The sequence below is a fragment of the Spermophilus citellus genome (assembly GCF_964194105.1).
Source record: "Spermophilus citellus genome assembly, chromosome: 9".
Classification (NCBI taxonomy): Eukaryota; Metazoa; Chordata; class Mammalia; order Rodentia; family Sciuridae; genus Spermophilus; species Spermophilus citellus.
In genome coordinates this window covers 132472585-132500137 of record NC_138191.1, presented here as the reverse complement: position 1 = coordinate 132500137, position 27553 = coordinate 132472585, and the positions used below count along the sequence as shown (strand labels likewise).

The 27553-nt window shown below is 38.5% G+C and overlaps 1 protein-coding gene across 8 annotated transcripts in view; it reads left to right on the top strand.

Moving 5' to 3' along the window:
• Positions 1 to 27553, top strand: part of KIF1B (kinesin family member 1B) — a 150091-nt gene that overhangs the window by 103281 nt on the left and 19257 nt on the right. For 3 of the 8 annotated variants that reach the window (XM_081305730.1, XM_081305729.1, XM_081305727.1), the window contains 14 exons: positions 1532 to 1710; positions 3364 to 3501; positions 4669 to 4917; positions 10172 to 10290; positions 11321 to 11406; positions 11909 to 12038; positions 12185 to 12347; positions 15311 to 15401; positions 17352 to 17470; positions 18877 to 18932; positions 21212 to 21320; positions 22127 to 22193; positions 23284 to 23368; positions 25735 to 25840. In XM_081305730.1, the coding sequence (XP_081161856.1) occupies positions 1532 to 1710; positions 3364 to 3501; positions 4669 to 4917; positions 10172 to 10290; positions 11321 to 11406; positions 11909 to 12038; positions 12185 to 12347; positions 15311 to 15401; positions 17352 to 17470; positions 18877 to 18932; positions 21212 to 21320; positions 22127 to 22193; positions 23284 to 23368; positions 25735 to 25840 (1697 nt within the window). Of the gene's footprint in view, positions 1 to 1531; positions 1711 to 3363; positions 3502 to 4575; positions 4918 to 10171; positions 10291 to 11320; positions 11407 to 11908; positions 12039 to 12184; positions 12348 to 15310; positions 15402 to 17351; positions 17471 to 18876; positions 18933 to 21211; positions 21321 to 22126; positions 22194 to 23283; positions 23369 to 25734; positions 25841 to 27553 lie in introns of all 8 variants that reach the window. The other 5 variants (XM_081305728.1, XM_081305726.1, XM_081305724.1 and 2 more) reach the window with 3 other exon arrangements.

Genomic DNA, 27553 nt, shown 5'->3' with positions numbered 1-27553 from the left:
AGTTTTCTACCTTTAAATTTGTGCCTTTAAGTCCTGTATGTCCACCTGCCACTAATTTATTCCTCTTCTGAAATAAGAGGCAATACTGTGTAGTAGAGTGCATGTGCTCTGCACCCAGATAGTTTAGGTCCAGTCCCAGCTTCACAGGTTGTGTGACCTAACAGTCCCCTGCCTCTGTTCCCTCATCTACTAAGTAGGGTTGGCAGCAGTACCTGCCAATTGGGGATTTATGAGGGAATCAAAGAATGGATACATATCAAGCACTAAAAGTCATGCCTGAACATGGTAAAAGATGTTATTGTAATTATTACCAAAATTTTACATCAAATCTTAGATTTATCCTTATGTATGTCCCACTGTTTAATAGTCTCTTGTCTGGTAAGATTATAGCCAGAGACCACATTAAACATTAGGAAGGCACATAGATGGCCTGTCTTTGGGAAAAGTCATTGTCTGCCTCTAGGGCTCTATTCTGCTTCTGCAAACTGTGATATCATTTTCTTCTCAATCTTGGAAGCCCTACTCATTTTATAATTACTTATTAACCACTGTTCTCCTTAAGTAGACTAACTAAAGGCAGGAACTCCCTCCCCTACCCTTATTTCAATGTCTAGCATTCATTAGTATTTATTGGTGAAAATACAGGGTGGTAACAAGAAATAAATTACATACCAGTTGTGGTGATAAATGCCTATAATCATATATATACCAGTTGTGGTGATAAATGCCTATAATCCCAGCTATTCAGAGGCTGAGGTTCTACTCATGAGGATGGCAAGTTCAAGGCCAGCCTCTGACTTAGTGAGACCCTCAACAACTTAGTGAGACCCTATCTCAAAATAAAAAATAAAAGGGCCAGGGATGTAGTTCAGTGGTGAAGTGCTCTGGGTTCAATCCCTGGTACCAAATAAATAAACAAATAGGGGCTAGCTCTGTGGTAGAGCACTTGCCTAGCATGTCTGAAGCTTTGGGTTCAGTCCCCAGAACTGCAGAAATAAAGTTCGGTAGGTGCTTTTCGTTCATCATACCATTGTGTATGTGTGTGCTACCTCAGCTTCCCAAGGTACTGGGATTACAGGTCTTTGCCACAGCACCTGGCTGCCATAGTAAATACTTCTCAGAGTAGTAGTCATATAGTCTTCTGAATTTAAAATTGGAATACCTTGATGTGTTCCATCAGCTCTTGTTAGTGAAGGACTGGATGTATTCTTGGTCCACCTTTTGGTCTCTGTATAAGTTCCACAGAAGTCTTCATTTAATCAATCAAAGTAGACTTACTGCAACCTTAGTTTACATTTGCAAGGCTGGGGAAACAAACTTTGTAAATAGGCTCATTTGAAACTAGGATTATTTCCTGTGTTTAACATACAGGCAGCTTTTTCTTTTTCTTCTTTTGCAGATAGTCCATAGCACATACTACAGGTTTCACCTTTTTTCCCATGGGGTATAATTATATTGTCTTGTCTCTGAAGTTTACCTGCTGAAATGTAATGTTTTTCACATTTGTCCATGGTTTATTCTTTCCATTCAGGTACAATTTCAGTTTGTTCTGCTGACTGACACACTGTATTCCCCTTTGCCTCCCGAATTACTTCCCACTGAAGTGGATAAAACTCATGAGGAGAGACCTTTTCCTCGTACAGTGGTGGCAGTAGAAGTTCAGGATCTGAAGAATGGAGCAACACATTATTGGTCTTTGGAGAAACTCAAGTATGCACACACTCAAAAGCTGCTTATTTTATTTAGGGAATAATAATTGCTCAAGTGGACTCCCTCATGTTTTCATTTGAGGATGTGGTTGCTTTCTTTCCTGTGCTTTCCAAATGCTGTTGCTGGCCTGTGATATTGCTAACCATCCATTACCTTCTAAGTGAATGAATCATAACACTCCTCAGATATCTGATATTTAAATTTACCCTCCATAGTATCTTTTCTGTCCTGGACTTCATGGTGGTGATTAATAAAAACAAAGTTATAATCTAGCTTCCTTTACATTTAATATGGTAAGATAATTCCCACTGAATGTATTTGAGATGTCACATACCACGGAACATTTCCCCTGTGATGGTTGACTCTCTGTAGGTTAGGTGGCCATTCTTGAATTTTGATGGCTTCTCTGTAGACTCAGACTTCTTAGATACTGAGGATTTTGGTTTCAGTACTTCTGGCTTTCTTTTTTTTTTTTTTTTTTTTTTTTTTTTTGTGGTGCTAGGGATTGAACCCAGGGCCTTGTGCATGTAAAGCAAGTACTCTACCAATTGAGCTATATACCCAGCCCTCATTTTTTAAAATATTTATTTAATTTTTTAGTTGTAGTTGGACACAATACCTTCATCTATTTTTATGTGGTGCTGAGGATCAAACCTTGCTCACATGCTAGGCAAGTGCTCTACCGCTGAGCCAAAACCCTAGCCCTTATTTGTTTTTAATAACATTAAATTATGGGAACAGGGGCTGGGGTTGTAGCTCATGGTAGAGTGCTTGCCTAGCATGTTCGAGGCTCTGGGTTCAATCCTCAGCATCACATAAAAATAAATAAATAAAATAAAGGCATTATATCCAACTACACCTAAAAAATAATATTTTTTTAAAAAAATTATGGGAACAGCTTTTTAAAAAAAAATTTTTTTTTGTTTTTTTCTTTTCTTCCTTTTTTTTTTTTTGTTTTTGTTTTTTGGTTTTAATATTGGAAATTGAGGAATTGAACCCAGGGGTACTTAACCCCTGAGCTACATCCCCAGCCCTTTTTATATTTTATTTAGAGACAAGATCTCAATAAGTTGCTTAGGGCATCACTAAATTGCTGATGCTGGCTTTGAACTTGCAATCCTCCTGCCTCAGCCTCCCGAGCTACTAAGATTACAGATGTGCAACACAATGCCTGGTTTAAAAACAAACTCTTGCCAAGCATGGTAGCTCATGCCTGTTAGTCCTAACCACTTGGGAGGCTAAGGTAGGAATATTTCAAGTTCAGGCCAATCTCAGCAATTTTATTTATTTATTTTTAAATTTTAAAAAAAAATTTTTTTAGTTGTAGATGGACGCAGTATCTTTATTTATTTATTTTTACATGGTGCTGAGGATCAAACCCAGTGCCTCACACATGCGAAGTAAGTGCTCAACCACTGTGCTACAACCCCAGCCCCATCTCGGCAATTTAGTGAGGTCCTAAGCAACTTAGTGAGACTCTGTCTCAATATAAAAAATAAAAAAGGCTAGGGACATACTTAGTGGTTAAGCACCCCTGGGTTCAATCCCCAGTACCAGGGGGAAAAAAAAACCTTGCATGTAAGATGCTTCTAAAACAAAAATTTAATGGAAGCTCATAATATTAACTCAGTGTCCTTCATGTTTGCTGAATAGGCAGAGGCTGGATTTGATGCGTGAGATGTATGATAGGGCTGGTGAGATGGCCTCCAGTGCCCAAGATGACAGTGAAGCTACGATGACTGGCAGTGATCCATTCTATGATCGATTCCACTGGTTCAAACTTGTGGGAAGGTATGTGATGATTTTGTTGGTTTCTTTTTAAATAATGAATACTTGTATTTTAATTTAAAAATCTTCGTTGATATTAGAAGGTTAAAAGGAATAAAAGAGCCTCATTTTATCCTCTCATAACCACCGTGTCATTCGGTATACTTCCCTTCAGCATTTTTAAACATGCATATTCTTTTGATTCTCAAACTTTTGAAAGTGTTTGACAGTCTTCTTTGGTTCTCAGCTTATTTACAAAATGTTTTGCAAGTAATTAAGATAAATTGAATAAGATATATTAAGTTATATTGTACAACTTAAAATCATTGTCTTAGCCGACTGCAGTATCTTCATAATCTGAGAAGTCATAAAGCAGTTCATCTCACTTTTGTCATTGCCAAGGGCGAATTAATTGCATATCTTTGTAGTCCTCTTGAGTCTCTTTTATATATACATTATATTCAACATTTTATGAAAACAAATATTGCCTCTGTGAGTCTATATTGAGTCGTTTAGAGGTTTAGAAATTTTAAAGCAGGAAATTTATATTTTGTGCTATTTTTAGAATTAGAATTGTTTTTCAATTGCAAAAGTAGTCTGTTTTTTAAAGGAGCAATGTAAAAATCTGTTGCTGAAGTAAGAGTATTTTGTAGAAATGAAGGAAGTCTTCTCCACTCCACTCCGATAGTAGACAAGCTTTTTTAAAGAGATGAATAGGCCAAAAACGTCTTACCCAAGCAGAGCACTTGCTGTTTTGGCATGTACTATTTCATCCATTTTTTTCCTTCTGTTTCAAGAACATGTTAGCATTTAAATAAACATTTAAATTCGTATTATTTCACCTTAATGTTGAGTAGCTCCTTTGAGGCCAAGATGCTGCTGGTCTTTCTGTGTGAATTGGAGAATGTAAATATTTGCCAGCACAGTATTCACCTGGGTTGGTCTACTCATGGGTTTCCTTTGCTTTTCTTATTCTAAGGATCCATCTTTGTAGAATTTTTCAACCTGCCCTTTTGTTCCCTTTCACCTGATCCAGATGATTTATGCTTATTTTGTCCTTTTGCTTTTCTATTTGCTTTTATTGTGTTGATTCCCCAGTAGACTCTGTCCTGTTGGCACCTATCGCTTCTTGTTTAACCAACTATTCCTCTCTCCCTGGCTGTGTCAATCGGCGTCTTACCTGGTGTCTAGCTCCCCCATTTTCCACGGCTGTGTGAATGAGCGCCTTGCCGACCGCACACCCTCCCCCACTTTTTCCACGGCCGATTCCGACATCACTGAGCTGGCTGACGAGCAGCAAGATGAGATGGAGGATTTTGATGATGAGGCATTCGTGGATGACACCGGCTCTGACGCAGGGACGGAGGAGGGATCAGATCTCTTCAGTGACGGGCATGACCCGTTTTACGACCGGTCCCCTTGGTTCATTTTAGTGGGAAGGTTGGTGAGGTTATTGTGAGAAAGGCAAAAAGGGACCAGCTCTTGTTATAAAGACCTCTTTGTTCAATTTTGGATAATACTGACTTAGTCAGTTTAATTCATGAATGCTCAATCCCAAGTCTGCCAATGCTTAGAGTCCCATAGATGCAAATCTGGCTAGAGAACTCAGGCATTATTTGTGAGCATTCTATCTCCTTAATACAGCATACAGCAATATATGATGACTATGTGGAGGGATGCTTATCTTAAAACAGAACAATCATTTTGTTTTGAAGGAGGAAATCTCAAAGGAGAAAGTAAGGCTAAGAATCAAAGGTAACGAATTCACAAATGATACTGTGGACTATGCTTCCTTAAAGGAATGTGACTGAGGAGGCATGTGGGGTTACATGGGAAAGAACACACCAAGTCCAAGGTTAGGCTGAAGAATTTGTGGTACTACAGGAATCAGAAGACTAAAGTGGAACTGGGTACTGTTAGGTTCATTTTTTTGCTTAGTCTACTGAGTCCTAAAGTGAATCAAGAAAACTTCATGTCTACAGTGGCTGCCTTTTTTATATCCAGTTTCACTAAATGCATCTATAGGCCTTTGGCTTCTGCTGGAATTTTACCTATCAGCTTTATAATGATGAATCTCAGAAAACTATCTGTTGACACCACCAACAAATGAATATTTGTTCATTTAGACATAAAACTGCATTATTTATCAAAACTTATGTTGAGTTCACCAAATTGAGGCATTGTCTTTAGCTCTCAGTCCGTGCATCCCTCTGTCAGTGATATAGAACTCTGTGCATAAATTCCCGACACTGGTGTCTTTTTCCACATCAAGTCTTCACGATGAAATGATGATTACAAGTTTGACAGTAGAGAAATCACTGGATTAACTAAAAAGTATGTTCAGGTTTTAAAATATAAAATTTAACTTCATGGCTGAACCCTTTAAAAATAAGGGAATTGTTTCACTGTTAAGTGGTAAACACAAGTTATCTAAACATTGATGTCCAGCAAGTCTCCTGACCCATTAGACAGAGGTGTTACCTACCAGGTGGGAGTTTCATAACTATTGTAGAAGATAATGGAAAGGGAAGAAAGAAAAGCTTTTTGATAAAAATGAAAACCTCAGTTACAGGTTTGAGTCATAATATTGGACAGTCTCTGGACTTTATAATAGGGAAGGGGCATTATAAGTTGTTTCTCCATGAATAAACACAATGGGATTATATACCCATGGATATTGTTTTCTACTGGTATGTCACCTGGAACAGATACTTAGAATCTCAGAAAAGCTGATTTATACCAAAAGTGAGAAAAATGTATACAGATAATGGGATAATAATGCTTTCGTTTACTCTGTGGCTCTCTGTATCCTTCAGCACATATCCATCCTATTCCAAGAGAGTTGGAAGTTAGAAACTAGTTTCTACCCATGAACTTGGCCTCAATGAACAAAGCCAGTTGCACAGCTTTAAAGCTGTTTGCTTATGTTCTACACCACTGTACTGTGAGGAGTGGACAGTTTCAGGAGAAGTGGCCTGGTCAGGAGAGGTCTTCTCTCTACTTAATACAAGCTACTTAAATTGAGGCCTGTTGGATTTTCACATATAAAATGAGTTGGTAGGAAAGAGTCTTGCCAGTCTTTCATCTTTCATATTGTGTTATCTATACTGGAAAAATGAATATCCTGGTTAAGATTTCTACTTAGAAGTGTTTGTATTTTTAATCAGTTGTTTAGAAAACTGAAGTCAGAATCCTACTTAATGTGAATATTAACTGGGTTAAGATATGTACATTATTTTCTTTCTAGTTTTATATTTCATATCAGATATAAAATATAAGTGTAAGGCAGTCAACTCTTAATTTGATTTTTATGTAAATATTTGTGATACTATGGCTCAGGAATTGACTTTACATTTGAGTTTGAGTTTCCAGATTCTTAGACCTAACTTTGCCTTGCCAGAAAGAGACAGGGGGACGTGGGGTGTTGCACACTGGTAGAACATATTCTTACCACCAAAAAAAAAAAAAAAAAAAAAAAGGAAAAGACTGGGGGTGGGGGTGGGGGTGTGAAAATCAGTCAGTAAAATGAAGGATAGCTCTCATTTTTGCCTTCAGTTATTCTCCTCTGCAAAGAAAATGTATAACAGTGTTGTTTAGTAGTCATTGGATGTGTAAGAGGAGTACCTTTTTTCCTGTTTTTGTGATTCATAGGATCAGTTTTCCCCTATTGGCACATAATTATAAATACAATTCACTTCTGAAAAATTTTGTTTTTCTAACTGCTCTAGGTGGCACATGCCTGTAAGCCCAGTGGCTTGGGAGGCTGAGGCAGGAGGATTGTGAGTTCAAAGTCAGCCTCAATGAGGAGCTAAGTAACTCAGTGAGACCCTGTTTCTAAATAAAATACAGAAAAGGGCTGGGGATGTGGCTCAGTGGCTAAGTGCCTGAGTTCAATCCCTGGTTACCACCCCCCCAAAAAAAATCCATTTTCTTATGAAATTCCATTTATAGATTTGTTTCTTGGCTGTGGCTACCTCTGATGAATCTTTATATCAAAATTAAAAGAGCTTGTCCCTTTAGCTATTCTCTTGGCATGCTGGGATGTTACGAACCATCCATCATAACTTGGGATGAAATACAAAATATGTAAGCTAGTCTTCCGGGTTGAAAATGGGCAAAGATGATTATTTTGTGGCCTCTCTAAGTACCTAACAAACATTCTTTCTGTATCACCATAATTATACTGATTTTTCTTATCTTTATGTTGACAAATTTGTTTCTATTTTCGATGTAACTTCACAGAACTTTCTCGTAATACATCTTTTATAACTTCTCTCCTCCCTGTTCTTCAGTCTGCTAGGTCAAAGTATAAGGACTTTCAGAAAAGCAGAGTAATTATAAAAATTCCTTTAAAAAACTTGAAAAGAGAAGTTTTATACGGCACTGATTTGAGCTATGGGTTGTGTCCTGTTAACATGACAAGGGCTGTTAGTGAGTGTGCATTTCCGTTGTCAGAACTGATGCCCATGTTCCTATCACAGAATTATAGATTCTCTTTTCTGAAAAGGAACATCTACAATAATGCCTTCAGTGCTTCCACATTTGGAATAGCCATTGCCATAGGCACGAAGGAAATTCTGCTCTTTAATGTGAGCTCCAATCTTACTTTATTGTGATGTGTCCATAAAATACAATTAGCTATACCAAAAAAACGGTGGCCCCTGTTTTGAATAGCTATGTTTAAGGTGACAGATTAAGTATAGTTAGGGATCAAACATGTCATATATAGTTAATATCCATCATAAATTCAGTTTTGAAAAAATTAACCCAATATGAAGTTGAATTGCTTTGCCTCTCTGCCTCTTGAGAGTTCTCATTTTTCTGAGAAACCTTCTACTTCTACTTAAAGGTAGATGACATATCACTTTGCTGTTCTTTTATATATGTAGATAGATGTTCACTCACTAGATTCTTATTGAGTGTATTTACCTTATGCCCAGCCCTCTTCAGACAGTAGTAAGGAAAGCAAATGGTTCCTGTCATCACAGACTTAGAGTCTGGTAGGTGATAGAGACACTTACGCAATCACACAAATGTAAATTTTACCAGTGATTAAAGAATTGTGTGTATTGCTCAGATCATATAACATTGGGGTCCTGTTATAAAAAAAAAAAAAAAAAAAAAAAAAAGAAAAACAAAAAAAATGGTGTTTAAAATAAGACCCAAAGATGTTAAGTCAAAGGCATGAGGCGGACGGTGAGTGCAGAGCGGCCTCCAGGTGGCCCCACCTGGCATGTGTGTAGTGGCTCTTAATGTCCTCCATGTTGGAAGTGCCATCAAGAGAGGAAGTTGTTATGTATGGTAATTCAGAAGTGAGAGGATCCCTTTGGTTCCATATGCCAAATTCTTAGTCTTCTAGACTCTCCTAGAAGTTGGTGCTTGGTGGTCTTGTTTGTAATCCTTTTTAGATGCATTTTCATTCCTAAATTTATGCATAGCAAAGCTTTAACCTTCTATATCAGCATTGCCCCCTCTCCTGCTTTGGAGCAGACTGAAAGGGAAGTAGACATCATGATCTGATTTAATGTTCATTTGCAGTTATTTTTGTTTTCTTTCATATTTCATTTATATTCTTAAACTTTAATTAACATTTGTTTTTCTGTTATGTTGTCTGTTTTCATTATTTTGAGTTGAAATCCCAAGTATCTGTCCACTCCTTCATCCTTCTAGCTTTGTTGTAAAAACAGCAGGAAAAGCAGCAGACAGGCACATGTTCCATTGTGTTTGGTTTCCTGATGCAAATGTTTATTCTTCGTCTTTTGTCTTATGTTCAAAGAGCAACATATACCAAGTGGGAAGACAGGAGTAACTATAGGAACTAGATTCTATTTCCCTTCTACTGATTAGAAAGAACACTCAGTTTTTATTGCCTTTTTTTTTTTAATCAATAGCTACAAAATAAAGAGAAGAAAAAAAGAGTGGTGATGTGACAGAATTGGCTAGTTTGTTTGAAATATAAAGTGTTAGATCTGTAATTTACCTTTTATTTATGCATTTCTGACTTAGGTTTTGGACTCTAGGAGTAAAAGCAAACCCTGTAGGGACCAGCTTTATGCTTCTCCCCTTAGCATGTATCTTGATGCCCATGCAGTCTATAAGCTTGCTACTCAGAAATTTCTGGCTGCACAGTCTTTGCCCACATGTGTCTGCCTCTCTTATCTTGTCAGTCACCTTACCTGAAGATAAAAGAGTCCTTAGAATAAACTAAAGACCCATAATACTGAGATTTGAAATTTATTTTAGTTATTAATCATATTTCAGTCACATTTCCCTGGGTTTTGTTTCCTGATTTGTGTTTTCTCTATCGGGAAACCTTAGAACTCTTGGTAATTCCTTATGTTTAAAGGTTAATTTCTTTAATGGGATTCTCACCCCACCAGCAGTATTCACAGAGCAGTATCTTGGAAGTCTACTTCCAATTGTTACTCTTCTACCTACAGTGTAGTTCTTACAGAGAGTAATTTGAACTAGATTGTTTTTTGTCAGTACTTTGTCCAGTGTTTGAAATTTTTTCACGTGTCATCAGGGCTAAAAAAGCGGCTGGAGGCAGTTTGAGAGGATAGAACCAAGAAATGATCTTAAGATAAGGTGCAGAAGCCAGCTCAGGTTCAGGAAGCTACTCTCACTGAGGCTGAAAGCCAGCCTCTCCCTCTGTAGGATGCTCTGATGTTTGTTTCCTGGTGTCTGTCTCTAGGGCATTTGTATACCTGAGCAATCTGCTGTATCCCGTGCCCCTGATTCACAGGGTGGCCATCGTCAGTGAGAAGGGGGAAGTGCGGGGATTTCTGCGCGTGGCTGTACAGGCCATTGCAGGTAGGTCACCAACTCTGCAGTAAAGGCTGTGATTTCTTGCCTGGAGACAGAGGTGGCTCTATATGGGCCTTGCTTCAGTCAAACCCAAATAGTGATATGTTTATCCATTATGAAGGCCTTTCTTACTTCCTTTCTAGCTCTTGTCCCCACATATCATAAATAGATTTTGTGGGCTGGGGTTGTGGCTCAGCGGTAGAGGCTCGCCTAGCACGAGCGAGGTCCTGGGTTCAATTCTTAGCATCACATAAAAATAAATAAATAAAATAAAGGTATCAACTACAACTAAAAAATAAATATAAAAAATAGATTTTGTTTTGTCTGGTCTACTACTACTTTGGAATATTGGCGTAAAAAGATTTCCTTTAACTTGAAGATAAGCTCTTGGAATGACTTTAAGTTATTGACATTTTAAATAATGTATTTTAACTGGTTCAGAAGTGATGAAAGATTTTTAGAACTTTTTCTTACCTAAATTTTCTTTCAGGATACTTCTAGTAGACATTTCTTTGGCTGCTATTTTGCAGCACATGGACCACTTTTCACTTTTCCATAATCCAGCTGACATTCTGAGGAAAGAATGTGGCCCTTTCCTGTATTTTTCTGTCTTAACTTCCAAATGCTTTGCCTTAGTGACTGTCACTTCAGTCTTTTTCCCATGGAAACCTATCGCACAATCACCAATATTGAGTTTGTAGAGGTCTCCTTCACAAGTGCAGTGTAATATTTTCAAATATTTGTTTTGTGTTATTGAACACAATCTTGCCAACATGGGAAAGGGTTAGTATTTCTAAGTGTGATATTTAAACCATCTCAGTGATAAAACTGATTCTTTACTAAGTAGTCTCACTTGAGCTAAGTGTGGTAAATCTACATGAGTCAAGTTGGAAACAGCCAGTGTCATTTTATTATTTTAGAGTCATTTGTCCTTATGCAAAAGGACTGTCTTGTTTGTTTTATAATCCAGTAGGAGTTACATCTCCTCTCCCCATGTATTGTCTCATTTGATCCTTGCTGATGTTTTTCCACTTAGCGGATGAAGAAGCTCCCGATTATGGCTCTGGAATTCGACAATCTGGAACAGCTAAAATATCTTTTGATAACGAGTACTTTAATCAGGTGAGAAACCTTTGGTAAGAAGAAACATCTTGAGGGAAGAGAGAAAATAGATGATTTTATCAGGAAAATGTCCCGCATTGGAGACCAGTTTTCCTGCCTAGAACTAAAAGTATAGGAGGCTGGGGCTGGGGATGTGGCTCAAGCCATAGCGCACTCGCCTGGCATGCGTGCGGCCCGGGTTCGATCCTCAGCACCACATACAAACAAAGATGTTATGTCCACCGAAAACTAAAAAATAAATATTAAAAAAAAAATTAAAAAAAAAAGTATAGGAGGCTGATTACCCCTGAGTTGCTCAGTAGTATATGGTCTATATCAAACAACTGCAGAGACCTGGCGTTTGTATTACTGTAGTATTGCCTTTTCTTAGACAGTTCTTAATCCATATAGTTTTCCAGTCATTATTTGTTGGATATATAGACATAAGAAAGAAAATAGGAAAATGTGTTTTTTCTATGTTCTCATATACACTCACCCCCACCCCCTGCTGCCTTGCTTTCAGAGTGACTTTTCTTCAGTTGCAATGACTCGTTCTGGTCTATCCTTGGAGGAGCTGAGGATTGTGGAAGGACAGGGTCAGAGTTCTGAGGTCATCACTCCTCCAGAAGAAATCAGACGAACGAATGACTTGGGTACGTAGACAGAGTTTACTATGATTGGGACATTGTCTACGAGGGAAAAATATGGGACATAGTTGCTTTCATCAACTAGTAATGGAAAGAACTCGCTCTTCTTCACATTATTTGACCCATGTGTGTGTTCCCTTGACCTTCTTTAGATTTGAAATCAAGCACTTTGCTGGATGGAAAGATGGTTATGGAAGGGTTTTCAGAAGAGATTGGCAATCATCTGAAACTGGGCAGTGCCTTCACTTTCCGAGTTACAGTGTTGCAGGCCAGTGGGATCCTTCCAGAGTATGCAGATATCTTCTGTCAGTTCAAGTAAGCCACCCTTTGTTCTGCCTATTTAGCCAGCTGTTAAGTGAGAAGATGTCCTCTAGTAGAGAGCTTTACACTCATGGAGATATTAGTACTCTTGAGAAACTGTCTCCAAAGGAAAACACTTTGTTCACTCATAATGAGAGTGGGAATCAGAAACCTTCACTGGAATAATACAGGGTTCCTCATGGGAAGAAGTGAGTCGTGTATCCTCCTGGACCATTCTGTTGTGAACTGTCCTCCTATACCAAGAATGTAGAGTCTGATCCAGATAAGCGTACTTAGTGGTTTTAGTGTTCTTTTTTTTCCTTTTTTTAAATTTTTTTTGGGGGGTAGTTTTAGAGGGACAGAATGCCTTGATTTTATTTGCTTATTTTAATGTGGTGCTGAGGATTGAACCCAGTGCCTCATGAATGATAGGTAAGCACTCTACCACTGAGCTACAGCCCCAGCCGTTTTTAGTGTTCTTCATGATGAAATGTCTGTCTTCTTCTGCTTTTTTTTTTTAAAGAATTTAACATTTATTTATTTATTTAAATATTCATTTTTATTTATTTATTTAAATATTTATTTTTTTAGTTGTAGTTGGACACAATACCTTCATTTTATTTATTTTTATTTGGTGCTGAGGTTTGAACCCAGGGCCTTGCATGTGCTAGGTGAGTACTCTACCACTGAGCCACAACCTCAGTCCCTATTTATTTTTATTTATTTATTTTTATGTGGTGCTGAGAATCGAATCCAGTACCTCACCTGTGCTAGGCAAGCGTTCTACAACAGCCACAACCCCATCCCATGAAATGTATTTTTAATAAACAAGGATTAAATCAGTGAATTATCTCTAAAGAGGAGTAAACTATTATTGTATCAACTGAGAAAAGCCAGTGTGGAGAGAAGATTGTGGTTTCATTTCTCATTTACTCAGAATCTTTTTCTATCCTGTGACTTTCCGGAACCCTAGCCTATAGGTGCTTTTTTCTCAAGACCTCCCAGGAAAACACTTTGTGAATCTAAAGTTTTCATTCCTCTTAACATCATGTATTTTTCAGTATGGGCTGCTGTATAAGAAAATTAAGTCTGACCCATTCAAACCTCAAGCCCACAGTTTGCCACTGGTACTACCCAAAGACTGCTTTAGAGTTCTATTGTCCCTTGCCACTCAATATGTGCCCCAGCCTTCCTGGGCATCCCGATGATGGAGCTTGGATGCTCCAAGCTTGTGTGTTTCAGCCAAGTCTTGAATTAAATGTGATCACTACATAGTAAGCCACCAGTATCATTTGCTGAAACTCATGAGTGTTATTGAAATACTATCCAGCCAGTTGATTTCAGCTATTTTGTGTGTTTTCACTAAGAGCCTCAAATTTAGGGTAGGATGGACATGGCTAAGATGAATCTGATTTGGGCAACTTTCACTATTATTTTAATAAGAAAAAGTGATACATCTTATGAAACAGATCTATTTGGTTAACTGATTTCTGAAATGACAATAGGAATGTAGGAATATGTTGCCCTTTGTCCTCAAACCCAAAAGAGCAGCACCTCCACCTATATTAGCTCAGGAGTTGAGAGCATGTGGACCAAGTGGTCTGAGAAGACTCAGTTTTTCTGGGGTTTCCTCATCTCTCCACTAGTCTGAGTAGGGAAGGTACAGCTCTGCAGCAGTGGCTTGAGGTCCTGACTCAGCACTGGGACCTTGGATATCTGCAGCACCCACGACAGCAGATCAGGTCCACTAAAGCCCACAGAGGGCCTTTGGCAGGTATAATGTATGATCAGGAGAAGAAAAAAATGGAGGGGAGGATAAGAAAAGAAGGAGAGAGAGAGAGGAGTAATGAGAAGAAAGAAAATATAAGGATGCATGGAATACTGGGAAAGCATGGCATCAGTGATTTGGAGCAATTGTCAAGAGCACATTGCTACTCACAGACTATGAACTAATTTGGAAGATAAGGAGTTCATCCTACTGGTCTCTCTGTCCCCCTATTCAAAGTATTTCCTTCCCCCTTCCCCTTTTTATTTTCTGAATGGGGTCAGGGAGTGTGTGTGTGTGTGTGCACACACACATGTTGGGGATTAAACCCAGGACCTCAAACATGCTGAACACACTGTCCCAGCCTGAGGGTCCTTCTGATGGATAGTTCTATGTGGCAATAAATCTGTGATAGGGATTCTTTAATTCTCTACTTTTAATTTCAGACTAATAATAGGGAGACTAACAATAAAATCTTATTATTTATGAAGATAAATAAACATAGTCCTATGATTCAGCAAGTATTTTTGGAATATTTTTCTTTGTGTTAAGCCCTATTTGCTGCCTTTTGGGAAAATAGGCATATAAAAAGGAGTGAAATCAGGTTAAGGAAAAACAGTTCCTAGGAACAAAACACTGTCAGGGTAAGTCAGAAAAGACCTTCTGGAAGAGATGACATTGGAATTTACTCTTATCTGAGTGTTAGAGACTCCCAGGCAGCTACACTATGTACAGGCTTTCATATTACCTTATAGAAACTCAAGTCTGCCAATTTTTGCTAAACAAAATGATCCCGTCACTTTTATTTTCAACAAAAACTTCAAAAAGGGAACAGGAGTTTGTTGAACTCACTTCGCATTCTCTAATGCATTCTTGCGTATACATCCAGTTAAGTGGGTCAATTATCTTGGTCAGTTAATTTTTCATTCATTTTTTCAAATAAAATCTAAAATGTTATTTGTGTGATATTGGAAATTATTGTTTGTTTTCTGGTGCTGGAGATCAAACCCAGAGGCTGGCACATGATGGGCAAATGTTGTATCACTGAGCTCCATCCCCAGCCCAGAAGATGATCTTGATAAGGGAATAAATGTAAATAATTTTTGCTCAGTTAAAGAATCTACTTACCATCAGATCCAAGTTGGGCTTTTAAAACAGAGATCCTAATGAAACTGTTTAATACAATATTTGCTTGTTTTATCTTTTTATTAAGCTTCTTGCATCGCCATGATGAAGCATTCTCCACCGAACCCCTCAAAAATAATGGCAGAGGAAGTCCCCTGGGCTTTTATCATGTGCAGAATGTGAGTGATCTAGACATTTTTGCCAAGCATATCCTGGGTTTGGGGTGCCTTGGCTTTACTGGCTGAGGAAGGATGCCAATGTGCAGCGATAGTTGGAAGCATTGCTGCTGGCCCTGCTAATCTTGCACTTAGATGAGAGAATGGACAATAGAGGGAGTGGCCAAAGTGGTGAGGCAGTCGTCAGGGAGGGAGCTGCCAGCCTCTTGTCTGCATTACAATGGTGTGAGAGCTGGTCTACCAATGAGATCTTCTATCAGTTTGAATGCCCGAGTTGTTTTAAATTTCTGTCCTATAAAAATAAGCCTGTTTAATATCAGTTTTATTAAAGTTAATACATTGTCCTTAAAACCCATGTATATTTATATTATTTGGTTGCAAATAATGTAGAAGAAATTAAATATGTTCTGTGGTTAAATTAAGATTCTGTCTGTTTCTGTTTTATCGGATGTTGTGATTAACTCACTAGGGCCCCTTACAGCCTTCTTCACAGATGGAGTAAGAGGTCGCAAGTTCAAGGCAAGCCTGGAGAACTATGAGAGCAAGACCCTGTCTGAAAATAAAAAGGGTTAGGGATGTAGCTCAGTTGTAGAGCACCCCTGAGTTCATTTCCCAGAAAACATACACACACACACACACACCCCCCACAGAATGTGGCTCTAGCCTTCAGGATTTTCACTACTACAGGATGCTGCTTTGATTTTTCTTGCTAACCGTGTTCACTCTATAAAGGAAGAGAGGAAGACAACTCTAGGGGAAGAACAAGTGAACACCAAATATACTTGTGTATATATGTGCGTATGCACACACCCATGCACATGCAATGCTCGGAATTAAACCCAACAGTACTCTACCATGAGCTACACACACAGCCCTTTTTTAAAATTTTGAGACAAAAATCTCACTAAGTAGCCTAGGCTGGCCTGGAACCTTCCATCCTTCTGCATCAGCCTCCTGAGTTGCTGGGATTATAGGCATATGCTACTGCACCTAGCTCAAAATACAGTATTTTATTTTTATTTTTTAAATATTTATTTTTTAGCTTTAGGTGGACACGATATCTTTATTTTATTTTTATGTGGTGCTGAGGATTGAACCCAGTGCCTCACACATGCCAAATGAGCGCGCTACCACTTGAGCCACATCCCCAGCCCGAAATACACTATTTTATTTTTATATTTATATATATGAAAACATATTTGTGTGATAAATATTAATTGCCTGCTATGCATAGAATTGTGCTTGATATGTTTGGGGAATGCAGATGAGTCATATAGATGCCCCCCAAGGAGCTTACAATTATGAGAGACTAGATAAAATGCAGTAGTAGAACATAAGATATGTGAGAAAAACATTTATTAAATGCAGTGAGAGTGGAGAAAGAAAATGTTTCTTCTGTATGCAAAGATATGTTAACTTTGTTGGGGAGCATGGTTAAATGGAGGAGAGAGGTAGGAGCTTCATGATGGATGTATTATAAATAAGAAGTCATGTCAGATTTGCCTTGCTCGTAGTCTACAGTCAGTATGTGTTTTTCTTATTAATATTACTGTTTGAATGGGGCCTTGAAGTATAGGAATGACTAAGATGTGTGGAGATATGGGAAGGGCCTTTCTGGCAGTGCGCCTGGGCCAGCCCTCAGGCACAAGAGAGGAGAAAGCAGGTAGAAGGAGCCCCAGGTGAGTTTGAGCTGAAACATAAGTGTGTGAAGGACAACAAGGTCATCAGTTGGGGGACATTGTAGACGGTCTTGAACATCTGGAGCTTGTTAAAGTTAACTTAGAATGATAAGAAGAGGGAGCCCCTGACTTTTGGTGGAGGTGGCCTGTAGAGCAAAACACCGAACACATGCTGGGAGCCTAATAGTACTAATGCCCTCACTGAAGTGCAAAAATGTGTATTTTTCTTATGATAAATCTCTCTCTAATCTTGTATGGCTTTATTCCTTATTAGATTGCAGTGGAGGTCACTGAATCATTTGTGGATTACATCAAAACCAAGCCGATTGTATTTGAAGTTTTTGGGCATTATCAGCAGCACCCACTTCATCTGCAAGGACAGGATCTTAACAGGTTTGGACCAGATGAGCAAAGACTTTTGTTGTTACTGTTTTGATGATTATTCCTCAGTTGCAGGAAAGGAAGAAATCTTTTGAGGGTTGAAGATGAGTAAATAATAGTTTTATATATTACCTTATGTTTCCTTTTTAGAAATCTCACTACCTTTTTCTAGCTCCCTAATCACTAATGTTAGAGCAAATTGAACGTTGCCCCCAGATGACTTTGAATGCCATCCTTTTGTAGGAAGAGACTTTGAATAGTGTTTTAGTCAGCTTTTGTGTTGCTGTGACCAAAATACCTGAGTAGAACAACTTACAGGAGGAAAAGTTTTATTTGGGCTCACTATTTCAGAAGTCTCAGTCCATAAATGGCCAACTCCATAGCTCTGGGCCCAAGGTGAGGCAGCACATCATGGAAGCAGAGAAAAGCTGCTCAGCTCATGATGCAAGGTCAGAAAGCAAAGAAACAGAAAAGCAGGAAGGGGATGCAGAGATGAACCCTTCCACAGCATGCCCTACATCCTCTAGTCAGGCCCACCTGTCTACAGTTACCACCTAGTCAATCCTTCAAACTAGGATTGACTAATGAGGTCACAGCTCATAATCCAATCATTTTACCTTTGAGCATTCCTGCATTAGCAGTGGCTTTCAGGGGACACCTCATATCCAAACCATAACAAATATGGTAGAAAGTTGGGGGTCTTAGGATTATAACATGGAAATTGTGTATAATTGTTCTAACCACCCTCAAATTCATAAAGCAGAAACTCTTTAAGTGGAGTCAAGACTGATAAGAAGCCGGGCGCAGTGTCACACACCTATAACCCAGCAGCTCCGGAGGCTGAGATAGGCAGATCACAAGTTCAAAGATAACCTCAGCAAGTTAGCAAGGCCTAAGCAATTTAGCGGGACCCTGTCTCTAAATAAAAAATATGAAAAAGGCTGGAGATGTGCCTCAGTGGTTCAGTACCCCTGGGTTCAATCCCAAGTACCAAAAAACAGATTGATGAGAAGAGCAACTAGAGGGGCTTTTTTTTAATATTTATTTTTTAGTTGTGGGTGAACACAATATCTTTATTTTATTTTTATGTGGTGCTGAGGAGCCAACCCAGTGCCTCATGCATGCTAGGCGAGCACTCTACTTCTGAGTCACAGCCCAGCTCTAGAGGGGCTTTTTTGATAGTATCAATGTCAGTGTTAACAGGTGAATTTTTTTGATCTCATTTAGTAACTGTGATTTATGGAGGGCTTTTTAAAAAATACATTAGTCTGTTCACTATGTGGGATTATATGTGGTAAATGATATGCCAGAGTTGAAAATGTAGAAAATTCATTTTCTTAAAGGGAATTAAACATGCCATTAAAATGAACATCTGATTCTTTTTGGTCCTGAATTAGTTTGTATTTCTGTCTTTACAGTCCACCCCAGCCCTCTCGACGATTCTTCCCTCCACCCATGCCACTCTCCAGGCCAGGTGAGCATCTGTATTCTTTGCCTGATAGTCTCTGTGTGAACACATCCTTATTCTAAATGATTTCAGAAACCAATCACATCCCTCCTTTTCTGTACATCCTTATATATTCCTGCTTCTCTTGTACGCATCTACGGGAGCTAATATTTTTGGTTCCTGATCTACAAGTAAGCTGGGTGTGGGGATGCACACCTGTAATCTCAACTCTTTGGGAGGCTGAGGCAGAAGGATAGAAAGTTTAAGGCCAGCCTCTCTTAAAATAAAAAAGGCTGGGGATTTAGTTCAATGGTAGAGTGCCCCTGGGTTCAGTTCATAGTACTGGGGGAGGAAAAAAAGAAGTAAAAAAGCAATGTATCTCTGTATTTGCCAGTTCTCTGGTCTTACTGCAGATTTTTATAATCTCTCTCTTCCTAAATATCTCTGCTTTATTTGTAAGTCTCCCAAACTATCAGTCACTGGATATTTCTTTGCATATTAAACTTATTCTGCATGTTCATTTATCTTGGTTTTTTTGTTTTATTTTATTCTTGATTGATTACATAATAAGTACATACTTATGAGTTCTCTCCAGTTATTTTGAAATATGCAATACATTATTGTTAACTATAATCACCCTACTGTGCAGTACAATACCAGAACTTGTTCCTCCTCATTTATATTGTTTGATTTTTCTTTATTTTTGTCCTTTTTCCTCATTGCCCACTTGTCAAATTCCCATCCCACCCTGTTCTCATTCTCCACCCTCTATACTCCTCATCTTCATCGGCCTTCAGACCACGAGAGAAAGATTGAGCTGATTCGGTTTCTCGTGTCTGGCTATGTGAATGTGCATGTATTGGACATGTTTTCTGAGCACGCCAATGTGCTTGCCTCCTCTGCTGTTGCCACCTTCCAGAACAAGGCTGACCCAGTGCCGCCTTTTCTTTTTCTGCCAGTTCCCAGCTGCCAGAGCGAGAGGGTACCCAAACGAGATGGTTAGTAGCTAAATTAGCTGTCTTAGATGTAGAACCAACTCAAGGGCTTGTCCTGAAGCCTGGCTCGCCGTGTATGAAAACATCCATGTTTTTTTGCTCCTTGAGCTGAAAGTAGAGTTCACCATATTGTCAAGATCACACCATGTTTCTTTCAGAGAGCTTTTAGGAAGCACCTTTGCTGCCTGTGCTTCTTTCATATCACCCTAGGGGTGAGGCGCTCCTGATACTTTTTGTTTGGATTCTTTGAAGTAGTAGTTTTAATTTTGAAGATTTTTACTAATAGTTGGTTTTGTTTTGTTTTATTGTGTATCCAGTCCTGAGGTTAGGGTTGGAACCCGGGGCCTTGCACATGCTAAGCAAGTGCTATACCACGGAGCTGTACCCCTACTCTTTGTTTGCTTTTTTAAATACTCGTGGTTGTTCTTTCTGACCCTCAGATGACTGCCAGAACCATAATCCTATTTTCTTCCTCACCAGCATCACCAGTGCATGTGAAATTCATCTGGGGTGAATACACCTGGTAGGATGCACATATGATTCATAAAGCTCTTCCTATCTATTATGTTAGTGGGGCTTTATGATACCTTTTCATGGTAGCAGACTAAATATTATTATGTGCTTTTTATACATCAAGGAGACAGAGGTTAAGCAACTTAATTAAGAGTTGCACAGCATCAAAACCATTAGGAACCTGGAATTTAAATCTGAAGGAAACATGTAACAGGTCATTTAGAGATTCCTGTATTTACAAATTAGACCACTGGTTTCCAGATTTGTCTGCATGTTGTAATCCTAAGGAGGAAGTCCATAGACTGATGTAGATTATTGGGGACATGGCCTAGGTTTTGCCATCCTTAAGATCCTTGGTGACCCTTGGGTGTAGGAAGATCTGCAAGCTGTGGGTTGAAGGATAGATCTTCACTTCACCTCTCCAGCTTCCATGGAGCCTCATGATGTGTGAAGTTCCCCCCTACATCCTTTTTAAGCACTGTCTCTATTGCCATTCTACAGTGATACCATGCCACAAAATAAGATTCTAGAATTGAAGGGGTTTTAGTGATTTTGTGAGCACATTTATTTTGCATAAATCTGTTTTCTTATCTTTGAGGACAGTCTGTTAAGAAGGAAAAAGATTCTCTCCATTTTTCTTGTTCTCGAGGTACTAATATGGTTAATATTGGGTCATCTTTGAAATCTGTCTTCTGACCTGCTGCTTTTCCTAAGTGTGTCCTTGAACGCTAATATTAGAAAAGCTTAAGCTTTTGCTTTTGGACCAGATTTGATATTTTCTAAAATTTTTTTTTAAAGTTCCAGCCACCAAATTAAACACCATGAGCAAAACCAGCCTTGGCCAAAGCATGAGCAAGTATGACCTCCTAGTTTGGTTTGAGATCAGTGAACTGGAACCTACAGGAGAGTAAGTCCAACTTTCTAAATTTTAATATAGAGCAAAGTGTTTCAAAATTAGGAAATGTAATATTTGACTCTCCTATTTGAAGAGATCCTGTATGTGGTTGTCAGCAGTGATGTCACTTTGAAGATTATCAGGGGACAGATCATTAATGCACTGCAAGGAAGATATAGTTACAGTGCTGGTTTCTACCAGTTAGTTGCTTTTTGGATCTTAAAAAAAAAAAAAAAAAGATCTAGAACCTGAAACTATCTCTTTCAATGGCTTTGCATTTATACAGTATTTACTGGACTCTTATGTGAGGGCCAGAGGTGAGACCAAAAAATGTTACTGTCCTTTGAGTATTTCAGTCTAGTAAAGATGATGAGACACCATAGACATGTGGAAAGGGTTGTAAAGGCCAATGGTTTTGTGATTAAATGCCAACATAGGTGAGAGAGAGAAGAGATCAGAGTTTTGAAAAACAAAGATCACTGGGGCTACAGTGCTTAAACATAGCTTTGCTTTATATATATTTTAGAATAGCTATTTCAAAAAAGTTTTATTTTCTTCAATTATTATTTTGATGTTTCTTCCTCAGATCTTAGTTTATATATATGCTTGCTTTTTTATATATTTTAGAATAGCTATTTCAAAAAGAGTTTTATTTTTTCAATCACTATCATTTGTGAAGCTCCCTTGTGATTTTTATATACTTATCATGATGTTTGGAAATTCTATGCTTTCACAGCCAGAATGTCTTAAGAGGGTTAAGGAAGGCCTTGTAGATGAGATAGTACTGACTTCTGTTTTTTGCATTTCTATTTTTGTAGGTATATCCCAGCTGTGGTTGACCATACAGCAGGCCTGCCCTGCCAGGGGACATTTTTGCTTCACCAGGTACGAAGACAGGGGAAAACACCTAGGAGCAAACCAAATAATTTAGAAAAAGAAATAGGGGGCTGGGGTTGTGGCCCAGCGGTAGAGCACTTGTCTAGCTCATGCAAGGCCCTGGGTTCAGTCCTCAGCACCACGTAAAAATAAATAAATAAAGGTATTGTGTCCAACTACAACTAAAAAATAATAATAATAAAAAAGAAACAGAACACCCCCCTCCTCCCTTCCTCCCTTCCCCTCTCCTTCTCTCTCTCTCTCTCTCTCTTCTCTCTCTCTCTCTCTTTCTTTCTGTTCTTTTTTCCATATCAATGCTTTGTAATAATATAGTGATATTCATGTTACATATTCATACAGACACACAATATAAATTTGGTCAGCATCATTTCCCAGTATTTCTCCTTTCCTTCCTCTCAGAACTCTTTATTTTTCTCAGCTTTTCATCTCTATTTCAGGGATAGGGAGCTGAGAGGAAGAATGTTTTCCTCTCTTTTTTTATGGTTGCTGGGTATTGAACCCAGGGCTCACAAATTGTTTTTCTTTTGTGTGCATGTGTGTGTGTGTGTTTTTTAAGGCCTTGGCTTATATATACCCTTGCTTTTATATATATTTTAGAATAGCTGTTTCATAAAAGGATTTTGTTTCATTCATTTACTATTATTTTGTGCAGCTCCTTGTGATTTCATATACTTACCATAATGCTTAGAAGCCCTGTGCTTTCACAGCCATAATCTCTAATGATGGGTAGAGGATGAAAGTTGTGATAGACTTAAATCTGATTTTTCAATTTACATCTCACTTGGGTAAATCAAAAGTGAATTCAGTCAGTGCTCAAAACTGCTTGGGCATGGAGCAAGGAGTTCCATAGTTGGGACACACAATCATGGCATCTCTCTTGAAACCTTATCGGAATCTGAATATTGCTCAGTTCCTGGCTCACCCCACTTTGTTTAGAATAATAACATGGAGAGATTTTCCCCTACTTCTCCATCTTTCTCCTTCCTGCCCATTCCTATGCCATACAATTCAGAAAACAACAAATAAGAGGAAATGATAGATTGCCCCAGCTAACTCACAACCCTATTCTATTACCTAGGGTATCCAGCGAAGAATCACAGTGACCATTATCCATGAGAAGGGGAGTGAACTCCACTGGAAAGATGTCCGTGAACTGGTGGTAGGTAAGTATACATCAACTAAGAATAGAACCTGGCTATTTATTTATTTGTTTATTTATTTTCAAATACATTTATTTATTTTTCTTTATTTATGTTATGCTGACGATTGAACCCAGTGCCTCACACATGCCTAGCCAGTGCTGTATCACTGAACTATAGCTGCAGCACAAACCTGGCTTTTTAGACATGTCATTATTCTCTGTTTGGGACACTGGTAATATTCTGTGTTCTCCAGTATAGAGAACACAGTATATGAGGAAGATAGAGTCCTTGAGTTTGAAACCCTTCAGGGCTAGGAGTGTAGTTCAGTGGTAGAGCACTTCGCTAGCATGCTTCAGGTCCCAGTTTTGATCCCCAGTTATTCTCTGGCTATACATGAAAGTGAAATTCTGGTTTCTCAGTTCCCATTATTGAGTTAACAGTGAAAACGACTTAGGAGGACTGGGTTAACTTTGTGAGAAAGGTCCTGAATGGATTCAAGAGAATTTGTTTTCTAAACATAAACATTTTAAGTAAGAGAGGCCTAGCATGTATATGCCTAACATCAAATGGCTAGAGATCCATGACCAAAGTGGAAAAATCAAGCATCCTACAGAGTAAGAGCTTCAGAATGGTAGTCCAAGGAACCTTTGTTGCCATGGACCTATTTGGCAATGGTAAAGCCTTAGAAAATAAATTACTTAGGACTACAAAAGAAATTAATGATACTGGAATACAACTGGTAAGATTAATTAAACACATTTGCACTACAATGTATTCTTCGTTGAGGCATTAAATCACAAGATCTAACATGAGTCTGATGACCATAATTCCACAGTGGTGATGGATGAATGAAAATCAGTTTGATGTGGAAACATCTGTGGTTAATACAGGGGACAGAGTCAACAGGTACTGCTAATTCATATGTGGTTTATTGCCTTCCATAATTCAAGGAAATGTCAAATTTCAGTTAATTATTTGTGAAAATAAAGACGTAATTTTCTCTCCATCTAAGCTGATGGACTGCTTGAGTTCTATCTACGGACCTTTTGTGTCCCCATGAACCAGATTAAGAACCCTTAATCTGGGCTGGGATTGTGGCTCAGTGGTAGAGCTCTCATCTAGCATGTGCGAGGACCTGGGTTCGATCCTCAGCACCACATAAAGATAAATAAACAAAATAAAGGTACTGTGTCCAGCTACTTCTAAAAAATAAATATTTAAAAAAAAAAGAACCCTTGGGAGGAGATTATACTCTCTTATCTGAGGCAGTGGTTTTTAAGCTTTTTCAAAATTATTTTTTAAATATTTATTTTTGGGGGCTGGGGATGTGGCTCAAGCGGTAACACGCTCGCCTGGCATGCGCGGGGTGCTGGGTTCAATCCTCAGCACCACATAAAAATAAAATAAAAATGTTGTGTCCACTGAAAACTGAAAAATAAATTTTAAAATAAATAAATAAATAAATAAATACTTTTTTTTTAGTTGTGATTGGACACAATAACTTTATTTATTTATTTTTATGTGGTGCTAAGGTTGAACCCAGAGCCTTGCACATGCTAGGTGAGTGCTCTACCACCACAACCCCGGCCCTCAAAATGATATTATTATGGCATATTAATGTACAAAACAGAAGAGATGTTTTTAGATTAGAAAGGAAGGGGGAAGATCCAGAAGCAGTGGTCCCTCAGGCTTCTCTGAGGAACTCTACAGTTTAGTTTGACAGACTCCTGTGTAATGTTTATCAGGTACCATGTGCTTTTCTGAGTAATAGTCACATAAGGGAGAAATTGTTACTGTCATGAACTGAGGCTCAGAATCAGGATGAGTGTTAAGCCTCACAGCTAGTGAGAGTCAAAGCCACTACTTGAACCCAGCTGCCCAGCTCTCAAGGCTGTGCTCCTATCTTCTGTGGAGTACTGTGTCCCCTAGTTTTATAGCATTTAAAACAACAGAGTTGTGGCATTTTGAGCAAGAAAGTGGTAGAATAAAGTCAGTGGCTAAAGAACACATTGGAATGGAGGACATGTGACTAGCAAGGAGACCAGATGAATGGCTGTTGCCAGTTCCAGATTGAAGGGGAAGATGGCCTTTGTGAGCAGGGCAACAATATTGGAAGTAAAAACTGAGATCAATACAAAAAATTCTTTGAACAAAGAATAAGGTTTCAGGGATGGAATAAGGTTTCAACAACTGACTAAATGTGCAAAACAGGGGAAACAAGACAGACTGGAGAAGCCTTCAGGACCCTGCGCTTAACCAGTTACAGTGAAAACGACCTAGGAGGACTGGGTTAATTTTGTGAGAATGGAAAGTTTGTTTTGGGCTTAATATCTTAATGTCTGGTTTTTAATGTGCCTTTCTTCTGGTTTCTTTATTATTTCTGTTAGGCCGGATTAGGAATAAACCTGAGGTGGATGAAGCTGCAATCGATGCCATCCTGTCCCTGAACATCATCTCTGCCAAGTACCTGAAGTCTTCCCACAACTCTAGCAGGTGGGGCATCCTAAGAAATGCATGCAGATGAAGAAACTAATTTACTTCTCACTTCAAAATTCCCTATTTCTTCCTTTGCCTACCCAGATCTCAAAAAAGAAAGAAAAGTGATTGGATTGTGTGTGATCATTTACCTTTAGAGAATGGAAGTTCTACTCCTACCTTAGACTTTGAGTGGATGTTGCCACAGTGGTAAAGAAAAACCAGACCAAAAAACTCAGCATACTACCCAAGGGTTTAAAAGTGCCCATCAATTATTGCTAAACCTAAACATTTTCTGGTGAAATGGTTACTGAGGAGAAAGATTTCTCACTGCTGAGTAGCATGGAAATTTGTCCTCCAAGGAATAGTAAAGCCTTTTGCATTCAGTTTTTGCTGCTGCTAGTATAGACTTAGTTGTTACAGGGCTTCTCTGTACCTCCATCTACTGAAAAACTTGTTCAGTATCTATTTGGGAAGAGGGAGGGGGAAATGAGAAGTTTTGCATACAAAGAGGAAAAAGGAATAAACTTCTGCTTGCTTTTTTGCATGTAAGGTTAGCTAGCAGGGACTGTGGAAAGGGAGGAAGGAAAGTGTAAGTAGGTATGTATCTGGGGAGTGGATAGAGAGATAGGGGCGTGTGCATTGACCCTCCCTGAGCAGAACTGTGAATAATCCCACTTCCCTAAAGTCAGTAGTAACTCCACATAGCTTTCTCTCCTGCTAGACATTATTTATAGTCAATATTCAGCTGGCATTCACTAGTACTGTTTTCTTTGCAGTTTTAAAAAATGTATCTTAAATGTTCTTAGGATACTTAGCAAAATACCAGGGAATGATGGTGTTTGGTTTAAATGCTGGTTGTGCTGAGTTTACCTGCGTTAGAGTAACATGAAAGGTTCTTTATATTCCCCCTTTGGTACTGGGGATTGAACCTAGAAGCATGCCATCACAGAACTACATCCCCAGCCACCCTCACTTAAAATTTTATTTTTTAAATTGTGAGACAGAGTCTTGCTAAGTTTCCAAGGCTGGCCTCAAACTAGGCAGTCCTGCCTTAGCCTCCCAAGTAGCTGGATTATAGCTGTGTGCCACCACCCATGGCTTGGAAAGGTCCTTTGGCTCATGCCCAGCAGCAGATCAGGCTGTAAGAAATTAATTTGCCTTCTTTAGAAGCAGCTTATCTTATATAATAGAACCTTAAAATTAGTTAATAAAAAAGTTGACTAAAGTCAAGAATAATGAAAAGATTGTTTAAAGGTGTCTTTCTGTTGTAACTTAAGTGAATATACACTTATATAGCTTATCAAGCTTTTGCTGTAGGACCAAGGCCTTTTCTTTAATTGCAGAATTATTTATTGGAATTCTGTTTGTTTTCTTATAAAACCACACTCATCATCTATGATTTTCAGTTTGGTAGAACTGGAATTAGAAAGCCTATAAAGAAAATCTAAATCCAAAATTCTTTCAAATTTTTATCATTTATCTCATTAACATTTTATCACTTAAACATCTTATAATTTTACTCTTTCTTTTACATTTATCTTGCTCAAACTTCATTGAAACAGCTGTTTTTAAACAGTTTTAAAATTCAAAACTATTGAATTTTTAGGGGTTGGGGCTATAGCTCAGTGATAGAGCACCTGCCTTGCACATGTGAGGCACAGGGTTTGATCCTCAGCTCCACATAAAAATAAATAAAAAGATATTGTGTCCATCTACAACTAAAAAGAT